Source organism: Mustela putorius, unplaced genomic scaffold (genome assembly GCF_011764305.1).
Source record: "Mustela putorius furo isolate JIRA1106 unplaced genomic scaffold, ASM1176430v1.1 tig00000743_pilon_pilon_pilon, whole genome shotgun sequence".
In the NCBI taxonomy this organism is placed as follows: Eukaryota; Metazoa; Chordata; class Mammalia; order Carnivora; family Mustelidae; genus Mustela; species Mustela putorius.
In genome coordinates, this window is record NW_025421464.1 from 5,455,936 (window position 1) to 5,477,791 (window position 21,856).

General features: G+C 50.9%; 1 protein-coding gene across 14 annotated transcripts in view; it reads left to right on the forward strand.

The window, feature by feature from the left end:
- The window catches only part of EPB41L1 (erythrocyte membrane protein band 4.1 like 1), a 122,931-nt gene that overhangs the window by 56,927 nt on the left and 44,148 nt on the right, over positions 1 to 21,856 (forward strand). For all 14 annotated transcript variants that reach the window (XM_004746504.3, XM_045084150.1, XM_045084148.1 and 11 more), the window contains 6 exons: positions 11,805 to 11,998; positions 13,103 to 13,267; positions 14,777 to 14,881; positions 15,474 to 15,516; positions 18,362 to 18,437; positions 20,935 to 21,153. In XM_004746504.3, the coding sequence (XP_004746561.2) occupies positions 11,819 to 11,998; positions 13,103 to 13,267; positions 14,777 to 14,881; positions 15,474 to 15,516; positions 18,362 to 18,437; positions 20,935 to 21,153 (788 nt within the window). In that variant the 5' untranslated portion in view covers positions 11,805 to 11,818. The remainder of the gene's footprint in view (positions 1 to 11,804; positions 11,999 to 13,102; positions 13,268 to 14,776; positions 14,882 to 15,473; positions 15,517 to 18,361; positions 18,438 to 20,934; positions 21,154 to 21,856) is intronic.

The window sequence follows — 21,856 nt, forward strand, 5'->3', positions numbered from 1 at the left end:
GTGGTGTAGAATTAGGGATGACCAGAGATAACAGATTGGGAAAGAACAGGCAGAAATGGAGTTACAGCAGATATGATAGGAGGTCAGTAAGACTGATCAAAACAGATCTTCTAAAAATACTTTTTATTTTCCTTATTTTTATTTTTTAAAAGATTTTATGTATTTAATTGACAGAAAACACAAGTAGGCAGAGAGGCAGGCAGAGGTGGGGTTGGGAGCAGGCTCCCTGCCGAGCAGAGAGCCCAATGAGGGGCCCCATCCCAGGAGTCCAGGATCATGGCCTGAGCCGAAGGCAGAGGCTTTAACCCACTGAGGGGATTTTTTTGTTTTTTATGTTTTTAAAAAGATTTTATTTACTTGAGAGAAAGCGAGAGACAGCACAAGCAGAGAGGGAGGGACAGAAGGAGAGGGAGAAGCAGGATCTCCCCTGAGCAGGGAGCCCCGATCTAGGACTCGATCCCAGGACCCTGGGATCATGACCTGAGCCGAAGGCAGACACTCAACTGACTGAGCCACCCAGGTACCTCTGTTCCTTAATTTTAATCAGAAAAGAAATATGTGAAAAGTCCTAATAATTCAGAAGTGTATTCTCCCTTTGTCTCCCCAACCAAAATTCTTCTGTCCAGCAGGACCCAATGATAACAGTTATCCCTCAGGGTATTTTCTGTGCCTACATAAGCACACAAACCAGAATGGGGCCATAAATTGCATCATTGTTTTACAACTTGCATTTTTTCACTTAACTCTATATCAGCATCTTTCCATGTAGATATATATAAAATCTATAGCAAAAATTTTCACAAGTATGTTATACTTTCATAATTCACTTTTTAAAAAGAATTTATTTATTTGAGAGACAGAGCGAGCGAGCAAGTGTGCATAAGCGGGGAGAAGAGCAGAGGGAGAGGGAGAAGCAGACTTTCCACTGAGCAGGGAGCCGGACATGGGTCTCCACATGGGGCTCAGATCGTGATCTGAGCGAAGGCAGCCGCTTACTGACTGAGCCACCCAGGTGCCCCAGTCCTATCATTTATTTTTAGAGGGGTAAATCCTGGGGTGCCTGGGTGGCTCAGTCAGTTAAGTATCAGACTCGGTTTCAGCTCAGGTCATGCTCTGCCCCTCCCCCCACTCACTCGCAGGTGCGCTTTCTCACTCTGTCTCTCTCAAATAATAAATAAATCTAAAGGGGTAAATCCTAGGTAATTTGGCCAAGGCCCTGTTGATAGATATTTAAAGTTGCTCCCAATTTTACGCTAGTCTAAATGATACTGACAATGAACTCTAATAGCGTTTGAACAATTGAAGAAAATGAAATGAGAGAGAGAGTCAGAAACGAGCATGAGGGTTGGCTGGGGTGGGGGGCTCTACAGGTCTGCTGCTCCCCACTTCAGCCCCTGCTTCTCAGCAGAGCTGAGCGGGGCAAGGACCTTGAAGGGGCTGGCTTGCTTGGAGGAGACCCTGTCTTTGTCACTCTCAAAGGGTGAGGATGTCCCAGGGAAACCTCTTCTGTCAATGGACCCAGTATGGAGCTCACCTGTGGAATTTCCAAATTCTCTTTGGATGCTTTAAGCTGCTGCTGGAGTCCAGCTGCTGCCTACACCCTGAGCATCCTCAGAAAAGTTTGTTGCCTTCTCTGGACCTTGCTTTGCCCGTCTGTATGGTTGTGACAACCTTACTGACAAGAGCCAACATTGCCACTCATTGTCTGCTGTCTGGCGACATGGTGCCAAAGGGAGCTTCTCGTGCATTCTCACATTTATTTCTCACAGCATGCCTTTGAGGCATAGGGCTTGTTATTCTCATTTTACAGGCTCACACTGGCTCTCAGGGAGGTCCAGTATCTTGCCCAAGGTCCTCAAGCCAGGATTCAAACTCTCGTCCAGAGCCTGTGTTCCTCACTGCTGTTCTACATTCCCTCTCACCCGCCGCTGATCGGTGAGGACCAAGCAAAATGATAATTATAAAAGGATTCTTTAAATTGTAAAGCACCCACATGTGGGAGGGGTTGGTACTGCTGTTATTATTTCTACATCCAGAGCAACCGTAGCTTGGTTACATGGTTGACAGCGAGGTGGAGTTTGTGGGATGTAGCAGGATTGAGGGGGAAGAGTGCGGGACTGTCAGCCAGCAGAGCTGGGTCTTCGTTCTGGTTCTACTTGAACTGGTGAGCTTCATGACCTTGGCCAGCCACGCTGGCCTGAGGGATAAGCCCATCTGCCCTGGGTGGCCCTTGTGCAGCTCAAATAAGACAAAACCTGGCACACAGCCAGCTCACTGCCTGGCATTCAGTACGGGAAGGTCTCTGACTGTCTCTGCAGCCAGCCGTGTGGTCCGGGCAGGAGGTCTTTCTCCTTTCTGATGCCATTGTTCTGCAGGTCTGGGTGGGTCATGTGGTCCCCCAGGCCAAAACTGCACATCAGCCTATGGCTACTTGGCGGCACGGAGCCAGTACCCACGGGTGGCAGCCTCTTCACGTTGCTTGGTTTTATTTAATGCGGTGCCGACAAATCGCCCTGTTCCTGTTGCTGCAGACAGAGCTGAGCAGCGCTGCTGACTACGGCAGGCCCAGCTCCCCTCTTGACCCCACCTGCCTCTGTTGGGGGCTCCTGAGCCTTGGCCTCGAGGGTAGCACCGGGCCCCAGAGGCCACTCTCTCAGCCTGCACTCCCCCCACCTCGTGGCAGGCAGATGTGTCATTCATACCCACCCCGAGGTCGTCACTTCAGGAAGGGAATGTTCTGTACTGGGGAAATCCCGGTGGGCAGGGGCAGCATCTCGAGAGGGGAAGAGTAAGTCTTCATAGGCTCACCTCTCTTGTGTTTTTTTCTTTTCATTCTTCTCTTTTTCTTTTCTGATTCCAAAAGTAATTCATTTCATAGTAGAAAAAGGATGAAACCTGGAGAACCCCCGAAAAAGCCGAAAGAAAAGTCTGTAATGCTTTCTACAAAGGAATGCTATTATTCACCTCTCTGCCTTGAGACTTAATGCTAACGATGAGGGCATCTAATATTTCTTAAGCCCTCATGGTGGGTTTTGACATGTATTAAGTGCTTATGACCTGGTTCGGGTGTCACAGTAAATAGGCAAGATAATCATGGTGAATTTTACAGATCAGGACACTGAGGCACAGAGACGTTAAAAGACTTGTTCCCGTCTCCTTATTGCCCCTTTCGTCCCTAACCACTAGGTGACGCTGCCTTTTCCCAATTTCTTCTCCCCCCCCTCTTTTTTTTTTTTTTAAAGATTTTATTTATTTATTTGATAGAGATCACAAGTAGGCAGAGAGGAAGGCAGAGAGAGAGAGAGGAGGAAGCAGGCTCCCTGGCGAGCAGAGAGCCCGATGTGGGACTCGATCCCAGGATCCTGAGATCATGACCTGAGCCAAAGGCAGCGGCTTAACCCACTGAGCCACCCAGGCGCCCCTCTCCCCTACCTCTTTAATTCATTTATCTGTTTAGTGTATCGGTCAGATTCTGACAGAAGCAGAATTCCACTCAGATGCTTACACTGAGGAGATGTTAATAAAGGTGTGGGCAGGATTAACCCACAGGGGCACCCCACAACATAACAGCGACAGAAGCGGTTTCCTCCCTTCGGCCTGAATGAGCAGAGGGTGGGAGTAGTGTTATCAGAACTCAGTGATGGCTGGGTCTGTGCAAGGAGCGGACCCCGGGGGCCTCAGCCACTGCCAGAACCACAGAGAAGGAAATTGGGAAGATGTTCCCCAACTTCTTTCTTCTTCCACTCTTGAACCAGTACCTCTCATTGGCCAAACCCAACTGGACGTTGGCAGGCAAGGGAGCTCCATCCAAGGGCCAGTCCAAGAGGTCAGCCTCCCGATTCTTTGAACAGGCATGAATCTGGAGGTACAAATGCAGACTGAGAGCCCAGGAGATGTGTTTGGATGGCGATGGGGGAGAAGTGCCCCCCGATTTCACGAAAAGAAAAGAGTTATCTTGGTAACTGTGGTTATTGAAAACCAGAGTCTCACTTACTTCCTGGCATTCTCTTGGTGTCGTCCACGCCCTGTCCATTTCTCTCTCTCTTTGTTCCTTCCTTCCATTAGTTCCTCCCTGGTTCGGAATTCCCAAGAAGGCCTGGGTAAAAGTTGCCAGTGTGCAAGATTTAGAGGAGAGCCTTACTGGCTTGGGAGCCATTATCATGACCATGGGCACACAGGGCTATGTGTGCCCTTGTGTTGTCCCACTGCTGTGTATGTGCTTGCAAAGACATGCTTCTGGTATACACAAGCATCTGGAATATTCTCTCCCTAAATTATATGACTTCAACTTTTTTTTTAATTTATTTTTAAAAATTTAAATTCAATTAATTAACATGTAATATATTATTTGTTTAAGGGGTACAGATCTGTGATTCATCAGTTTTATATAATTCCCAGTGCTTATTACAACACATACCCTCCCCAATGTCTATCGCCCAGTGACCCCATCCCTCCACGCCCCCTGCCCTCCAGCAACCCTCAGTTTGTTTCTTGATTAAGAAACCTTAAGAGTCTCTTAAGGTTTATGACTTCACCTTTTGTATCTCAAAGTTCGCTCATTCTCTGTGATGTCCTTTATCTACATGGCCCTGCCCTGAAGTGACAGGGTAGGGGCTCTCATCCCTGTTTGGCAGATGAGGAAGCCATTGCTCAGAATGGGGGAGTGACTTGCCCAAGGCCCATCAGGTAGGAGGGAGGTGGCAATACTGAAGCAAGACACTTTGGTCCTGACTTTTTTTTTTTTTTTTTTTTTTTTTGAGAGAGAGTGTAAATAGCAGGTGGGAGGGATAGAGGGGGAGGAAGAGAGAGAATCTTAAGCTGGGCATGAGCCTGACCTGGGACTTAACCTCAGGACCCTGAGATCCTGACCTGAGCTAAAATCCAGAGTCAGACGCCTAAATGACTGAGCCCGCCCCCCAAGAATGCCTTTCATTCTTGGAACTTTTCCCTCAGCCAACCTCCCCCCCTTGGAGAAATTCGTACAGCCTTCCCACCCCCATTCCCACCCTCTGAGACTGCTGAAATGCCCTATAGTGGGGTGGACTTTGGAGTCAGACAGGCTTAACACAGCCTTATGACCTTGGGAAGATCAGCATGCCTCCTTTGGTTTGTGTGTCTCACCAGTAAAATAAGGGTGATAATATCAGGAGTTTGGATGGAAAAGTCAGGTGCTTAAGGTCTGATAAGTCATCAGGACAGACAGACTGGCTGGCGGGTAGCCAAAAAGGCTCCCGAGGTGAATGCAGCCCAGGTCTCTGGCCCCAGCTGAGTGCACATTGGTCTCATTGGTGTTTCGTCTACCCATCATGCATGTGTTTGTCTGTTTGTCCATCCACCTATCCTCCTGACACCAGACCCCCTGGGTTTGAATTTTGGCACTGTTATGCACTAGTGTATGATCTCAGACAAGTTCCTTAACTTCTCCGTGCTCCAAATCCTTCTTTTACAAAATAGAGATAATAAAAGTACCTATTCTAGGTTATTGTGAAGGTTAAATGGTTTAATTGACGTAAAGTGCTTAGATCAGTGCTGGGCAAATAGTAGACTCTATGAATGTTAGCTTTGTTGGTATTTATCAAGAATTGCCCTAAGTCCTGGGGATAATGGCAGTTGAGATGGCTAACATTTGGTCTTTATGGAGTTTCTATTTCAGAGGAATAGAAATAAATAAGTAAAACAAATTATGTTTCATTTGTGATAGTTACTATGAAAAAAAAACCCCAGCATGGTTTCTTAATGGGTACAGAGTTTCTGTTTGGGGTAATGAAAATTTTAGAAAATAGACAGTGGCTATTGTTGCACGAATGTAATTAACATCATGGAATAGTTACACTTAAAAATGGTTAAAATGGCAAAAACCAAACCAAACCAAATCTAAAACCGAGCATGCTGTTACCAGAAAAAAAAGGGGGGGGGGACCCATTTTACTTATTTATTTATTTTGAAAGATTCTGTTTATTTATTTAGAGAGAGTACAAGAGCAGGGGGAGGGGCAGAGGGAGAAGGGAGAGAGAATCTGAACCAGACTCTGCTCTGAGAATGGAGCCCAATGCGGGGCTCAATCTCATGACCTTGAGATCATGACCTGAGCCCAAATCGAGAGTTAGACATTGAACCGACTGAGCCAGTAAGGCACCCCAGAAGAAAGACCCACTTTAGGCAGAGGGGTCAAGGGGCACTGGATTGAGGTATAAAGGGCAAGAGCTGCCATGTCAAGAGATGGGACAAGCCCCTGTTCACCCAGAGGGACCGTTAGGGCAAAGCCCCACGCCAGGGGTAGGCCTGATGCAGTGGAAGGCAGAAGGAGAGCTCACAGTGATGGTGGGAACTGATGCTATGGCCCTAAGCAGGGACCTTTTTTTTTTTTTTTTTTTTTTTTAAAAGATTTTATTTATTTATTTGACAGACAGAGATTACAAGTAGGGAGAGAGGCAGGCAGAGAGAGAGGAGGAAGCAGGCTCCCTGCTGAGCAGAGAGCCCGATGCGGGGCTCAATCCCAGGACCCTGGGATCATGACCTGAGCCGAAGGCAGAGGCTTTAACCCACTGAGCCACCCAGGCGCCCAAGCAGGGACCTTTTAACTTTGGGAGGAGTTTGTGTTTTATTTTGATGCTAAGTCATTGAAGGCTTTAAGGAGGGCATCTGAGGAAATGGACAGCACAGGGAATGTAGTCACGGGTACCATGATAGTGTCGTTCGGTGACCGATGGGTGCTACACCGGGTGTCATGAGGTGTAGACTTGTCCATTCACTGTGCTGGATGATGGAAACTAACGTAGCATCGTGTGTCGATTATACTTGAATTACAAAAAATAAAGAGAGCATCCATTTGGAGTTTTTGGAAAAATCCACGGGCAGCCCCAGAGACTTCATGAAAGAGGCCGGGTGGCCATGTGGGCATGGCCTGACCGTGGCTGGGACCTGTGCAGTGGCTGTGGGGTGGAGAAAAAGAACGAAGCCAAGGTCCTGGATTCAGAGATGCTGACTCATGGTAACCCTGGCCGTAGGGCCTGATGTATAAACCAGCTGATTCATTTTTAATGAGTTGGTGCAATGACAGGCCAAGTAGATATTGCTTCGCCCGGCGAGGACATTTTCTCGCAGCAGGACGCCCAGATGGCAAGCCATGGGGCCCCTGGAGGGCGAGCCAGGGGAGCCAGCCGGAGCTTGCGCAGCTAAAGAGCATCAGCTGCCGACAGCCTTCTGGACTGGCCTCCGCCACACTGGCCTGACAGGTCTGGTGTGGGCGCCGTCCACATTTACTTCTCTGGCTGACCTTTCTCTCTCTGAATCCTGTGCATTGGGGTTTTCATATGTCCACGCCATCCAATCCGTCTGGACTTGCTGGCCTCTGCCTCCTGGAACTTCTCCTTCTCCATGCGTTCTGGGCTGGCGCTTCTGAACTCCTGCTTCTCAGACCACTCACCGCTGCGGCTTCTTGGTACTGTTTGTAATTATAGACCCTCTCAGCGTTGTTTTATTGGGTGCATTCCATGTTAAGTGCTCTCTCTAGGTTATGGTCCTGAACCTCTACCACCACGCTCAGAGGGAGGGGGGAGTATCTCCATTTTATAGATGAGATGATTGAGGCTCACAGCATTGAAGTCACTTGCCCACGGTCACAGAGTGAGCCAGTTGGGGGTGCCAGGCTTTGGGTCTGGGTTTGCCTGGCCTAGGTCTGCCAACCCCCCTGCCCTGGTACTCCTGCGAGGAGTCCATGAGAGGCCGGTGTCAAATCCCTGACCGTGGGCCTGGCCCCCAGCAGCATTCCATGATGCGAGTCTTGCCCTTTCTAGCAAAGTAACTTTTGTGACTCTTCCAAGGTGACCTCCTCCACCCCCAGTTCACTCCAACCCGTTCAACCTGCCAGGCCGTTTGGAGCTCACCTTTATAGGCTTCTTGTTCTAAGGTGTCAGGACGTCAAAGCCTCCTGTCTGTCCTCTGCGTGGGCCTACTTGTTCCCATCTCTAGGCATTTGCCCCCATGGTGACTCAGCCCAAATGCCCTGAGTCTGAATTCCCCCTTTTGGCAAAATTTTAACTCGTCCTCACCCCCCCCCTTCCTCACTCCTTACCCTATAAGCCCTCCTTTGGGTACTCTGGGTAGTACTCCTGATCGCCAACTCCCCAGAATCTTCTACAGGCTGAAACGTCCAATGGCAAATCGAAATCGCATCCTGCCTGGGTATTTAACCATTTTCTGGGGGAGCATCATCTCCCCGTGTTGCAGTGAGCTCCAAAGAACCGGGCGCACGTGCTTCCCCTGGGGTCCCCCCAGTGCCCAGCTGGCCAGGCTGCCCAGCTGGCTCCCTCAGTCTCTACTGGTCTGGGCCTGGGCAGAATTGTGCCCATGCTACTGGCTGTGACAGAACCCAAGGCCAGGCTCCTGGTGTGCTCTTGGTGGCCAAGAGAGACCATACTGTTACCCCTGGACTTGTGAAATCAAGAAGGATCTCATCATAGGTTTAAAAAAATAATAATGATGTTATTTTTCTTTTAAATTCATAAAAAATTTTGGGAGGTACCTGGGTGGCACATTCAGTTAGGCATGCAACTCTTGATTTCGGCTCAGGTCGTGGTCTTGGGGTCATGAGATTGAGCCCATGTCAGGCTCGCGTGCAGTAGGGAGTCTGCTAGAGATTCTTTCTCCCTCTGCCCCTCCCCCCATGCTCAGTCTAGCATGCATGTGCTCTCTCTAGAAATGAATAAATACTTCTTAAAAAAAATAAGTCCAGGGGCACCTGGGTGGCTCAGTGCGTTTAGGCCTCTGCCTTTGGCTCAGGTCATGATCCCGGGGTCCTGGGATTGAGCCCCACATGGGGCTCTCTGCTCAGCGGGGAGCCTGCTTCCCTTCCTCTCTCTGCCTGCCTCTCTGCCTACTTGTGATCTCTGTCAAATAAAAAAATCTTTAAAAAAAATCTGTAAACATTTTAAGTTTAATCTGACTTTACCTCCTCATCTTGTCACACCAATCCCCGTGCATTGGAAGATTTTATTTTTAACCTCTCATTTTTTTAAAATCAAGAAATCTCCAGGTATTGTAGAAAACTTGAGAACCACAGTGAAACAGAAGAAAAAATAACCTGTACTCGTGCCATCTAGGAACAAACACAATTAGTACTTTATTGAATATTCTGTATTCGTGTGTATATATTAATCAAAGTAAGATCAGTCTGCACAGGCTGCTGTGTGTGGAGCTTTTCATTAAGATATTTCTTTTACGTCATCTTTTTTGATGCTCTAGAAAGGATGAGCCATTATTTCTGTCACCAGGCCCTGACTGAGGGGTTCGTTGGTGGCTCAGGCCACCTTTTTGGCTTCCAGCCTGGTCCTGAGTGCATTTCTCCATCCAGATGGTTCTGTTCAAGTTTGCTTGGGGCAGCAAAGTGCGGTGGGAAGCTTCATGGCCCCAGCGCCTGGATCTGGGGAGTCGGGAGGCTGGGTGAGGAGAGCGGGCAGGAGGGGCCGGGGAAGATCTGTCTGCGGAAAGGACAGTCATTCCAGTCTCTTTGCTCTCCTCCTCTGACCTAGAGGAGAAGAGATTGAATGATCTCAAAGCACTTCTAGCTGGGGTCGATTCCTTGCCTGCAGGCTCTCCCGGAGACCTGGGCACGGGAAGAACCGGGGTATTTATTTACAATTGCTGTCCTGGCTGTTGGATGCGGTCTGGGGAAGGTTCATCAGAAAATAGGGGCTGACACGAGATGGAAGTGGAGGGGAGAGCGCCCGCGGCAGAGTCTCTGTGCCACCTGGGCCCATGATGGTCACGTGGAAACTGCTTTTCACAGCAGAACACCTACAGAGTAGTCTGTGGATCCTTTCTAAAAAAAAAATTTTTTAAGCAAAATTAAGTGGGCATTTATTTTAAGTGTTCTTATAGACCTTATCTGGTATGATGGCTAATATCCTCAGGTACAGGCCTCAGAGAGATCCAGGCCCAGGCAGACAGGTCTCCCTCATTCCCTGTGAGGCCATGACCTCCCCTGGAGCTGCTTCTAGTGCTTTGTGTCCTGGTACAGAGTTGACATCTGGTGTCACATAAGTGACAGTGAGCCTTTATTTAACTACGACTTTAAGTCAAACCATAAAGTCCGAGGTAATGACATGAGTGGAAAGCATTTGTGGGTGGGGATGAGGCCACGTGACAACGGCCTTCCCTTCCTCCTCATCTTACTTCTTAATAGCAGCATCAGTAACAACAAGCCCTTTTATTTGTGCTACGAGTTCTGGCTTGCAAAGTGTGACCTGTTCGGGTCAGCTCTTGTGTGGCCTAGCGGGGCCCTCAGGGGCCCCGGCTTTCCGGCCAGTGCCCTTCTCTTGGGGCTGGGCTGGTGCCCCCTGGAATGCTGGGAGAGAAACTGAAGGAGACAGGGGAGTGGAGGGTAAGGGCTTGGAGCCCATGTGTAGTACAAGATAGAGCCAACGTCCGTCTGTCTGTTTGCTCAATAGAGGCCTCCCGTGGAGAATAGGGTTGGAAATGGACCTGCCACATCTAGTCTGGATCTTTCTCATGTAATATAATGGATTTAGAGGGAGGCTCTAGGCTCAGGGGTGAGGGTTCCTGCCCATTTCCCTTTTCCTCACGTTTTAGCTTCAAACTTACTTATTTATCTATCTATTTATTTATTTATTTTGAGGATCCACTCTGACCAGGGTCAGGAATAGCTGCTTTTGCCCCCTTTAAAACAAACAAAAACAAACAAACAAACAAACCCAGTTCATCAGTTAAATATATTTAAAATTAAAGAAGGAATTCCGAAGCCTATAGAGTAAGAAATGAAGTTGCCTTTCTTCGCCCACCCCATGGATCTTCCTCTTTTTCCTCTATCCAGTGCTCAGTTATGAACCTGTCTTAGCAGTTTAGTCAGTGTCGGAGCAGATCTTTCAGCACACGTGTATCAACACCAAGAGGTATTGTTGAGGTGGTTGTTTTGTTAAATATAAAAGCGGGGCCAGGCCATTCTTTCTCCTTGCCTCTCCTTGCAGTTTGCTTATGCCCGCAGACTGGCTGGCCACTAGGGCCCTGATGCTCTGAAATCTCATTTCCTGCTCCAAGGGGAGAAGGGTAAGAGTCTCCTGTCCTAGAGATCATTTCTCTAAGTCCCGTGTTTTTAGGGTGAATCCTAGTGCGGGAAGTGACTGCTCTGTGTGCGGCGGCCCCAAGGCCTGTGTCCAGGTCTCCTGACTTACCTCATCCGGGTTCTGCGCGTTTTAAATAATGTCCTGTCTTATCCATTCTCTCAACATCCCTGTGGCGGTAGCGGTGCGGGCTTGGGGCGTGAAGAGCCTTGCTCAGAGTCAGTGCCCAAAGGGCCCGGAGCCCAGGGCTCTTTTGGTTGAGTTGAGTTTATCCAGCATTTATGGAGCGGCTGCTGTGTGCCCAGGGCTGGGGTTGGAGAGATAGCCTGGCTGAGGGCCTGCCCAGAGCGGGTCACTGACTGTCCTTTGTGCTCCTGGCAGAGTGGGACTCCCTGGAGAGCCTCTCATTGTCCCGAGGAGGGGCCCCATTCCAGGACTGGGCTGAGAGACTGGAGGAGGCCCTAAAAGCTCTGTGGTCACAAGAGTGGGAGGGGGGTCTGTGACTTGGGCTGCCCCTGTAACCCCTGACTTCTGCTCTCTCTCCCCACCCCCACTTCCTCTTTCCCTCCCTCCCCTCCTCCCTCCCTCCTTCCTCTCTCCATGGCTCTTTGTCCATTTGGATCCATCTGGCTCTCTCCGCGTGTGGTTCCTGTCCCCTTCGCTCTGTCCTGTCACACCATCGCTGCCCCTTTCCCGTGTCACGTGCTCTCCTTCATGCTAACGCAGGCGTGCTGGTCACCATGACAACAGAGACAGGCCCCGATTCTGAGGTGAAGAAGGCTCAGGAGGAGGCCCCACAGCAGCCCGAGGCAGCCGCTACTGCAACCACCCCTGTGACCCCAGCAGGCCACAGCGGCCACCCGGAGGCCAACTCCAATGAGAAGCACCCGCCCCAGCAGGACACGCGGCCTGCTGGACAGGTGTGTGTCTAAAAGCCTGGACATCCCTCTCCCTGCCCAGCCGTCATCCAGGGGGCAGTTCTCAGAGCCGTGGGGGGAGCCAAACACAGATTAGTTACTGATCTGTTACATGCTGAGCTCTGTGCTAGGGGTGTTGTGGTCACTTTTATATTTAATTCTCCCAAATGTACAGAGAGTGATATATATATATACATACATATATGCACACATACACACATACATATATATTTATATTTTAATTAAGTTAACACTATTCCTAACATGGGTCTTGAACTCACGACCCTGAGATCAAGAGTCCCATGCTCTGCTGACTGAGCCAGCCAGGCGCCCCTAAGAGAGTGGTATTGATTTCTCCATTTTACACTTGGGGAAACAGCAGCTTAACAGATGAAATGAGTTACCCAAAGTCACATTGTTATACAGTGACAGATGGAAATAAAATCTAGATCTGAATACCAAAACCTGGTTCTTTCCACGTTATTCCTGCCCCCTGAACCTGTCCATTCTAGCCTGGCAAGCCCAGGATGACCCCAAAGCAAAATGCATCCCCCTAAAGGGAAAAGGGACTTGCCGAATCATCTAGCCATCCAATTCACACCTCCCTTCGTTTGGGACAGGCCAAGAGGGCAGAGACTTGGCCAAGGTCATCGAGGGCATTGGTGGCAGTTAGGACTAGCTGGCAGGGCTCTGACCTCCGTTCCCTCTGTGAGATCAGGCCACGAGTTCTCAGCCTCATGCTGGAGCCGTGACAGACTGATAAGGGGGAGACCAGATGGAAACTCTGATAGCTGACATGCTACTTTAGGGAGCCAGGGCAGCTCTGGTTCTGTGGGGTGCTTCCTGCCTGCCAAGGCTGCCCCCCTGAAAAAGTGACCCCTTCCATGAGCCCACCCTATTGCCCATGGAAGCTCTGCTTCTCCTCCTGTGTATACTAACCATAGACGCTGGTCACCCTGGCGTGACCCTGGGGGTCGTGGAGGGCGGTGGCTCTCATTTTGGAGACCGTCTTAGCCCCGGCTGCTGTGTCCTTACTGTGTCTTCACGTGGATGAAAGGCTGTGGTCTCAAGCTCACTGACCAGACTTTTCCCCTATTGGACCTACAGAGCCTAGACATGGAGGAGAAGGGCTATGGGGAGGCTGATGGCCTGTCGGAGAGGACCACGCCCAGTAGAGCCCAGAAATCACCCCAGAAGATTGCCAAGAAGTATAAGAGTGCCATCTGCCGAGTCACTCTGCTTGATGCCTCTGAGTACGAGTGTGAGGTGGAGGTAGGGAGCGCCCCCACCGCGGGCCCGGCCCCCAGCTGACGGGCCCCTGAGCCAGCACAGGCTTCTGTGTACTCTCAGCCTGGGCCAAGCCAGAGAGCGTCCATTCTTCATAGAGGCCTGGACTGACCGCGGCATCCTGGAGCGATGACCTGGCCGGCCCTCCTTTGTACAGATGGTGGCCCCGAGGCCCGGAGAGGGCCGTTACGATTGCAAATGGAATTAGATGAGGCACAGGGTTGGCGCCAGGAAAAGGTTTCTCCAGGGGGCGGGCTGTACCTTGGCAAGGAGTCATGATCCAAGGGCTGATCTCTAGCCCGAAAGGCCTGATAGGCTTGGCCCTTCAGTCTCACCTAGCAGACACTGGTGTTTCAACTTGAATTGTTTTTATGTTTTTATTGAGCAGAGGAAGGGGTCTTCCCTTATGAATGCCCCTGTCCAGGGCAGTGGACAAACTGGTCACTTGAGGCTCCCATGGTATGGGGTGCCCCAGGCATAGAAAGGTGGACTCTCTCCCATTGGAAGGACTCCGTCACCCAGGCCATGTGGAAATCCTGGCACAATCCTGTCCCACAATGGGTAGAGAGGTCAGACACCTCCTGTCTGCGGTCAGCCCTCTCAGCCCCACATTTGCTGTCTCCCTTTCCTATATAGGCTCGGACTCCTACCCTAGTCCTGAGCTCTCACTCATCCCCTTAGAGGGTCCACCCTGGCACCCTGGTCTGGGCACCATTCCTGGCCCTCTCCAAGTGTATGGAAGGATCCAGAGGGTGGCCTTCCCTGAGAGTTCTGGGAACCACCTCTGTCTCTCCCCGATGCCCCAGCCTGGTCTTCCGGGATATGACTTGTTTCTAGGACCTGGCAGGTTGAGTCTCTCTTCTCTGCAGGGTTGGTTTGGGTTTGTTGTTGTTTTGTTTTGTTTTCTTTTTAAATTTTTTGGTTCTATAGAAGGATTTCAAGGTGAACGTCTTGCCTACTCCTAGGCAAGACTGAGTGAAATCCAGGGCAGCCCAGCCCGGAGCGCCACTCCTACCTGGGCAGCCCTGGATTTCACTCAGTCTTTATGTCAGGGGAGGGCCAGGGAAGAAGGTCTCACTGTGACTCTGAGTCCTGAGCCCTCCCCTGTCCCCTGCCCACATCCTTCATATTTCACGTGGCTTTTCTCTCCCTCTTACACCTGAACTTAGACTTGTGGTTTTCTTTTCCTTGAGTCAGAGTTAACCTCCTTAATCTCTGTGAAGGAAGGGGAATCAATTACCCACCACCCGAACTCCCCCGGAGCAGGTCTAAGGTCTAGGAGGGCCCCAGCAGGGCTGGGCAGAGGGTAGTTGGTAAACTGGGCTTTAGTGTCACCCAGGATCTCGTAGGACTCGGAGAGGTAGCTGGCAGGAGGGCTGAGATCCCCTTTAGACACTGGGAGACTCTTAGGGGTTTCAAAGGTCCTGGTGGAGTCTCCCTGCCCCCCCTCCCAGATGTGTCCCAGCCTCACAGCCTCTCTGCTCCCCTCTTCAGAAACATGGCCGGGGCCAGGTGCTATTTGACCTGGTCTGTGAGCACCTCAACCTCCTGGAGAAGGACTACTTCGGCCTGACCTTCTGTGATGCCGACAGCCAGAAGGTATCTGTGCTGGGGTGGGGCAGGGCTGGCAAGAGACGCCTGCTATCGGGGACACCTCTTGTCTTAGGCCTCCCTAGTCCTGACCACACCCTGTGCTTTCTGTCGGTCCTCAGATCCTCATTAGGCACCTTCTGTTTGCACATAGCCAAGACTCATCTAGCCCTGTCTGTCTCAGTTCTCTGTCTCTACCGCTCCCACCTAGCCCTTTCTTGGGGACCTGCCAGTCACTCCCCAGATGGGTGCCTGGAGAGCCGAGGCCTGACTTCCTGGGGGAATGAGACACTTACTGCAGCATCTCTTTTCCACCCTTGGGAGGCCCCTGTCTGGGTTTCCTCTTTCCCACCAGTCCCACAGTCGCCCACCCCGCTGACTCACGGCGGTGCCAGACTCAGGGCCCAGGGGCCCAAGCCCTGTGGTGAATCCCAGCCTTATTCCCCCCACTTCCAGTTCCAGAGGGTCCAGACAGCTTGGCCTGAGAAGGGTGTTCCTTGCCTGGGGCTGTTGACAGGCTACTGCGGGATGTCTCTGTCTCATAGCCCTATCTGGCCCTCTCCTCCATCTTCCCTCTAAAGAACCCTGTCTTCTCTTTCAGAACTGGCTGGACCCCTCCAAGGAAATCAAGAAGCAGATCCGGAGTGAGTGGCTGGTTGTGGTTGGGAACGTTGTGGAAAGGAGGGTGGGAGCTCCAGGCTGCACGGCCCCGGTTGTGCTGTTCCCTCTCCCTTGGGGAAGTAATTCAGACCCGTGAGTTCATTTGCTCTGCACAGCAGATCTTGGGGGAAGGCAGGACATTGTTTTATAAATGAAAACCGGAAGCAGAGACAAGAGAAGTGACCATCTAGAGTCACAGAGCAGATTAGCCTGGGAATCGTAGCTGCCTTCAGATCGCAGCTCTAGAAGGGACCTGCAGAATCACCTAGGACAAGGGGACAAATTGATGGCCTGCAAGCAGCCTTGCTCCTGTCCAGGGCGGGTGTAGACATCTGTGATTTCAGACCCTTGGCCCAGCTCAGAAGCCTCATCCACACAGCACTGCAGACCACTGTCCACGGATAGGAGTTAACATGTTAAGGAAAAGCAAGGCCTAGTCCTGGTCTGGGCCATCTTCTGTGTTTAACGATGGGGTGACTGTAGGCCGAGAGAGAGGCAGTTGCTTATCAGAAGTCACAGAGTGAACTATTGGCCGAGCCAGATCGTTAGCTCTGGACTCCCAATACCATCCTGATCTCTTTTCAAGGCCTGGGGTGAAGAGACAACCTGGCCTTTCTGGCCCAGAGAGGAAAGGCATATTGTGAGGGGCGGAGCAGGCGTCTCATGGCAGAAGGGGGGGAGGTAGGTGGCCTCAGCCAGGGGGCATATAGTGGGTGGAGACCTGGAGCCTAGAAGCAGAGATGCCTCTACTGGGAGCCCCTCCCCCTTGGCTCTGCTTGGACTCCCTGGTCCCCAGAGCTGGAAAGCAGAGCCTGTTGCCATGACAGCAGGCAGCTGGGCCCAGGGATGCCAGCTGAATTTCCGGGAGGGGCTGGAGCGCTTCTTCCTGTAGGCTCCTGTCAGTTGAAGACAAAGAGGCAGGCTCGCAGACAGAGCCTGCTCCTCTGGGCCTGACAGGGTCCTAGTCCTGGGCTTCAGGCTGTCCCTAGGTGTCCCAGCCCAGCTGGCAGGCCTTTCTCTCCTGCCTGAAAGGACTGGAGCACACACAGGCAGCTTGGGTGTGCAGTTCGAGGAGGACCGGGAGCTTGGAAAGGAGAAGCGGACGGCAGAAGCCTTCGAGCTCAGCATCTTTCCCCAGAGCAGGGAGTCGGTCCCCCATCTCCGCAGCCCTGGGCGGCACAGCCCGGGTGCGGTGAATGGTTGCTACGCGTGGCCACCTCCAGTCCCAGAGAAGCGGGCCTGCCCCCTTCGGTACAGCCACAGTCTCCGTCCCTACCCCAGGGACTCCTCCCTATTCATCTTTGTTCTGCCTTCTGGGGTCCCCATGGAACAATTTTTTTTTTTTTAAGATTTTATTTTTTAGTAATCTCTACACCCGACGTGGGGCTCAAACCCACAGCCTGAGGTCCCGAGTCACAAGTGTGTTTCCCTGACTGAGCCTGCTGGGCACCCCACCATTGTTTGCCCTTTTCTTTGTGACAGCTCCTCAGCCTCCTGAAGGAGGCACCACCCTGTGTCCTGGGATTCAGAGCTGGGGACTTTTCCTCCCAAATCTTGGTGCCTGTCCCCTAGGGCACTGGGGGCACCTCTCTGGGCTCTTCTCATTGGCAAGCGGACTAGTGATTCGTGCCTCACAAGGCGGGGGTGCCAGGGACAGCACCTGGGAAGTAGTAGGTGCTCTCCTGAGGTAATCTGGTATGATGCTTGACAGATGGACATGGGAGCCAGACTGCCTGGGTTTCCATCCTGACTCCCAAGACTACTTACCCTTTGGGTTGTTGTGCAGGGTTAATGAGCTATTCTGTGCACAGCACCTAGAATGCTGCCGGCATGTAGCAGCGCCCAGTACGTATTATCTATTATTATTATTACCACTGCCGCTACTATTATTCCTGACACAGGGATTGTTCTCCTTGATGCTGCTTTTTCCAAGGAGTCAGCCGTGGTCAGGAGCCCAGGTTCTGGGGTCAGATGACCAGGGGTTACATCCCCGTTCTCCACCACTGACTAGCTCAGTGATCCCAGGAGGGCAACTTACCCCCTCAGAATCTTCATCTGCGTAAGGAAAAGTTTACCTCAGGATCATCATGAAGATTAAACCCTTCTGTGTACACCTCAAGTTCCTAGCAAGTGAAGTGACCAGCACTTAGTAAGTGCTGGAGATGTTACAGCTGAATGGCGAAGGGGATGGTGACCATAGGGACAAGGACGGTAGTGACCACCTGGCTTCTGGCCCTTTCTGACCACGGTCCTGCCCTGGCTGGGCCTTGCAGCCCACCCAGGGATGGTCTGTTCATTGCTCTAGATTGTAGCCTTTCCCCAAGGCCTCCTCTCTCTCCTGCGGTCATCCTTCTCTTGGCCTGCAGAGTTTGTCTCCAGGAAAGCCTCAGCCTTTATTTCTCATACTTTCATTTCCTACTTTATTTCTGGTACCTTCATTTCTTATACTCTTTATTTCTTGTCAGCCCCACACTCTACAGCCCGGGCCTCAGTGTCCTCATCTGCAAAATGGGGGCAATCATCAGACTTACTCCTAGGGTTGTTGCAGAGGTTACTGAAGTAATGTTTGTGATGACCAGTAGGCCTGGCGTGCACCATCGCTTTTCTTTCTTTCCACCTTCTTTCCCCCTGCTATGTCACAAGTCTTTCAGCCTGGGCCTCGGTCTCTTCATCTTTCAAATGGGAATCATATTCCAGGCTTTCTGACTGGATTGTCCCAGAATTACAGATATGAGAAAACGCTGAGGACTTGCCCATGGGCTGGTGCATCCGGGCCATCCACTGGGGTGATGGGGCCTTTCTGATTGTTCTCCTGTCTTCTCCTCTCAGGCAGCCCCTGGAATTTTGCCTTCACAGTCAAGTTCTACCCCCCTGACCCTGCCCAGCTGACAGAAGACATCACAAGGTGAGGGCTGTGGGGCCAGGGGGGTGCTGGCCACGTGACTAGGAATGAGGGCGCCCGGGCCTGGTGAGATAGTACATGTTGGCACTTGTAGACTCAGATGCCCGGCCAGGCCAGGCAGACAGTGTCGACAAAGGAAGGTGACTCAGGGCAGGAGGAAGTGGCGCAAACACCACAGTCAGTGGACCCTCCGCTTCAGAGGCGGGAGGCGTCCCTTGCAGCATCTCATTGACTGGAGTTGAAATTCAAGAGGACATGCGCCATCTCGACAATTGCCGTTCGGCAACAGCCATCCCTGCCACGTGGGGACTGGGCCCCTTGTTGAAGTGAAGCTGGAGAGTTGAGAGTAAAATCCATCCCTTTAAAACACTGGCCGTGAATTCAGACTTTTTAAAGAAACATGGTGGAGGCCATCTCTGGATGGGACAAGCCAAACACGTCTAAAGGCTGATGTTCTGAGTGGACCATTTTAAGCTTCGGGGATAAGGAGGGAGTAGAGCGCAGATGGCTTTGCGCGTTGGAATTTGGTCCCATGTGCTGCTCTGTGTACCTGTCAGGCATGTAAAGGTCAGATTAGACATGTGACCTCCCCCTACCCCCATGGTGGCAAGCCTGGGCTGCCGGGATGAACATGGATTGTGTGTACAATCTCACAGTGCCTCAGGGCCAGGAAATAACGTGGCTTTAAGAGTGGAAGGAGGTGCAAAGCATTGTCAAGAATGAGAACATCTGGGGGGCTCCTCCTGCCTCTGGAATCAGAATAGGAAGAGGCCTTTATCTAAGCCCCTTCCAAAGAGATAGTCTCACTTCATACTATCTGGGGCTGTGCCATCCTTGTGCTGGGCCCTACACACCACCAACAATAAGACGTGGGCTTGGAGTTACTCTTATAGCAGGGGCCTGAATGTGGGCTGCCTGTTTGTAGGGCCATAGTCACGATGCCCACCCTGGCCTTGGGGGATAATACAGATGTCCCTGGGATAGATCAGATCTGAAGCCTTGGCCTCATTAGTCCTGCCCTAACCCCTAGGGTCACCTTAGAGCCAAGATTCAGCTACAGGGTCTCAACTGCATTGCCAGGAGGGCTGAGAGCTGTAGACTGGCTTAATCCCCATCCCTGTGGTCTTACTCACTGGTATCTCTCCTCTTTGTGCCAGACCCTGGGCATTGGGCTTCTAGGGACACAGAGAAATTAGCCCTGCTTAGTATGGGTGACCTAGGGAATGGGGTGGTAGTAGCAGCTGATTTAGTCAAAAATATTCAGGCCCAAAATAAACTGGTCAGAATGACAAATTGATTGAAATGGAATATTGGTCAGGATGTTTGGCAGTGATTTTCGAATTTTTAGACTTGAACGAATTGCCCTTAAGCCCACACCGGGTGCCTGTGATGTTCCAGCTGCTACTGATTCTGAGCCTACGCCTTGGCCCCAAGCATGCACTGAGGCCACACGTACTTTTTGCCAGAACTTCATGTCATGGAGCAGTAAAAATTACACTGAGTAAAAGGCACTTAAAAGGAAAAGAAATAGGCAATTGGAAACAATGGTGAAACATGGCAAAATGCAAGGAGGCATTATTGGCTGAGAACGAGCTGAAACTTTTTCTTTTTAAATGCAGTAACTGAAAAGGCAACAAAAAGTGGTTTAAAATGGGTCTAAAAATCGTAAAATCATCCAAGTGTGCATAGAGTTATAAAAAATCATATCCTTGTGGTTGGAGATGTTTCTTTTAAAGCAATTTGTTTTTAGACAATTCACTTAGAGCTGGAGGCAAAATTAAAAATTTTGAGAGAATGTTAGTGATCAGGTTTGTCCTATCTGTGGAATGTGGTGCCGGAGTTGAAATGAATGAGGTCAGGTCATTTGTGCTGATGTGGGAAGGGCACTAGGCAAGTAGCTGGGTGTGGAAAGAGCAAGCTGGAGAGTCGGATGTACTCTTTGATTCCATGTCCCTGTTTAAAACACCCATCAATCAAAACACATGCATTTCTATATGTCCATGGAGGAAAAAGGTCCAGAATGCCACCTGGATAATAGGGGTGACCTCTAGGAGAGGGGACTAGGGCTGAGAATGGACGTTGAGAGGAAATTTAGAATCACCTCTAATGTTTACATTTGTTCCACAATAAGAATATTATGATTAAGAATGCATGACATTGAAAAAAAAAAAATGGTCAACCGGTAAAGCAGTCCTACTTAGCCTGAAAATGAAATAGAAATTTCAAAGGTTCCCACAGCAGAAAAAAAAAATCCCTCCAGGTTAGAAATGAACAAATGTTAGAAATTAACAAAATGCTGAAAGGCATGTGACAGGGGACAAAACCGTCTTCTAGGGCACACCCAAATTATCAATGCCAGAAATGCCGGCGTCTAGGAGCGTTCCTATTCTATGAGCTGAGTGTTGGTGGTTTGGTTCTGATGGATGGGAGGGTGACGGTGCTGGGGGTCTCTAGGGTGGGAGTGGGGCCCGTGCCCATGGCCACTGTCCCCTATCTCCAGATACTACCTGTGCCTGCAGCTGCGGGCAGACATCATCACAGGCCGGCTGCCCTGCTCCTTCGTCACACATGCTCTGCTGGGCTCCTACGCCGTGCAGGCTGAGCTGGGCGACTATGATGCCGAGGAGCACGTGGGCAACTATGTCAGCGAGCTCCGCTTCGCCCCCAACCAGACCCGGGAGCTGGAGGAGAGGATCATGGAGCTGCACAAGACGTACAGGTGAGGGGCCTCCCCTGGCTTCTCCGCCATTGGCTAGGGCCCCAGGTGCTGGTCTGGAAGTCTCCCACTTGGCTCTGCCCCTGATTGAAGGTGCTTCTGAGAGCTAGTCATCTCATCCCACTGGGGCTCTATCAGATGGGAATGGTCATCACTAGCTGTCTTGGTCTTGGTGTAAGACTCAAAAGTTTGCCCTCTGACACCAGGCTGCCTGGGTTCACATTCTTGTCTCTACCACTTTCTAAACAGGGCATCTGGGCGGGTCATTTTGTTTCCTCATCGGTTCACCATGGGAGCTAATAGAATGTGCTTTGGTGCTGTTGGGGGCTACGTGGCACGTGGAACAGAGACATATTTATCATTGCTTTGTGATCTTAGGGGTTGAAGCGTTGATTGTGCAACAGAAAGCTGCTTATTACTGAAGTTAGAAGATGAGTAACCCGATGGGTCATTGTCGGACTGGCTATTTAACTTACCAGCTCCATTTTTCACAGGCATATGTACTGATTTAGATTATCCGTCTGTCTTAACTGTTGGTATTGGGGGCAGGAGGATTCATTGTGCAAGGTGTCTGGCATCCCCAGGTTCCAGGCAGTAGATGCCCCTAACACCCTGTCGGTCATCGTAACCACAAAAATGCCCCCTACCCCATTCCCAAATGCTGTTGTGATGTTGACACCATCCCTGGGCCCGGGGGCGGGGGGGT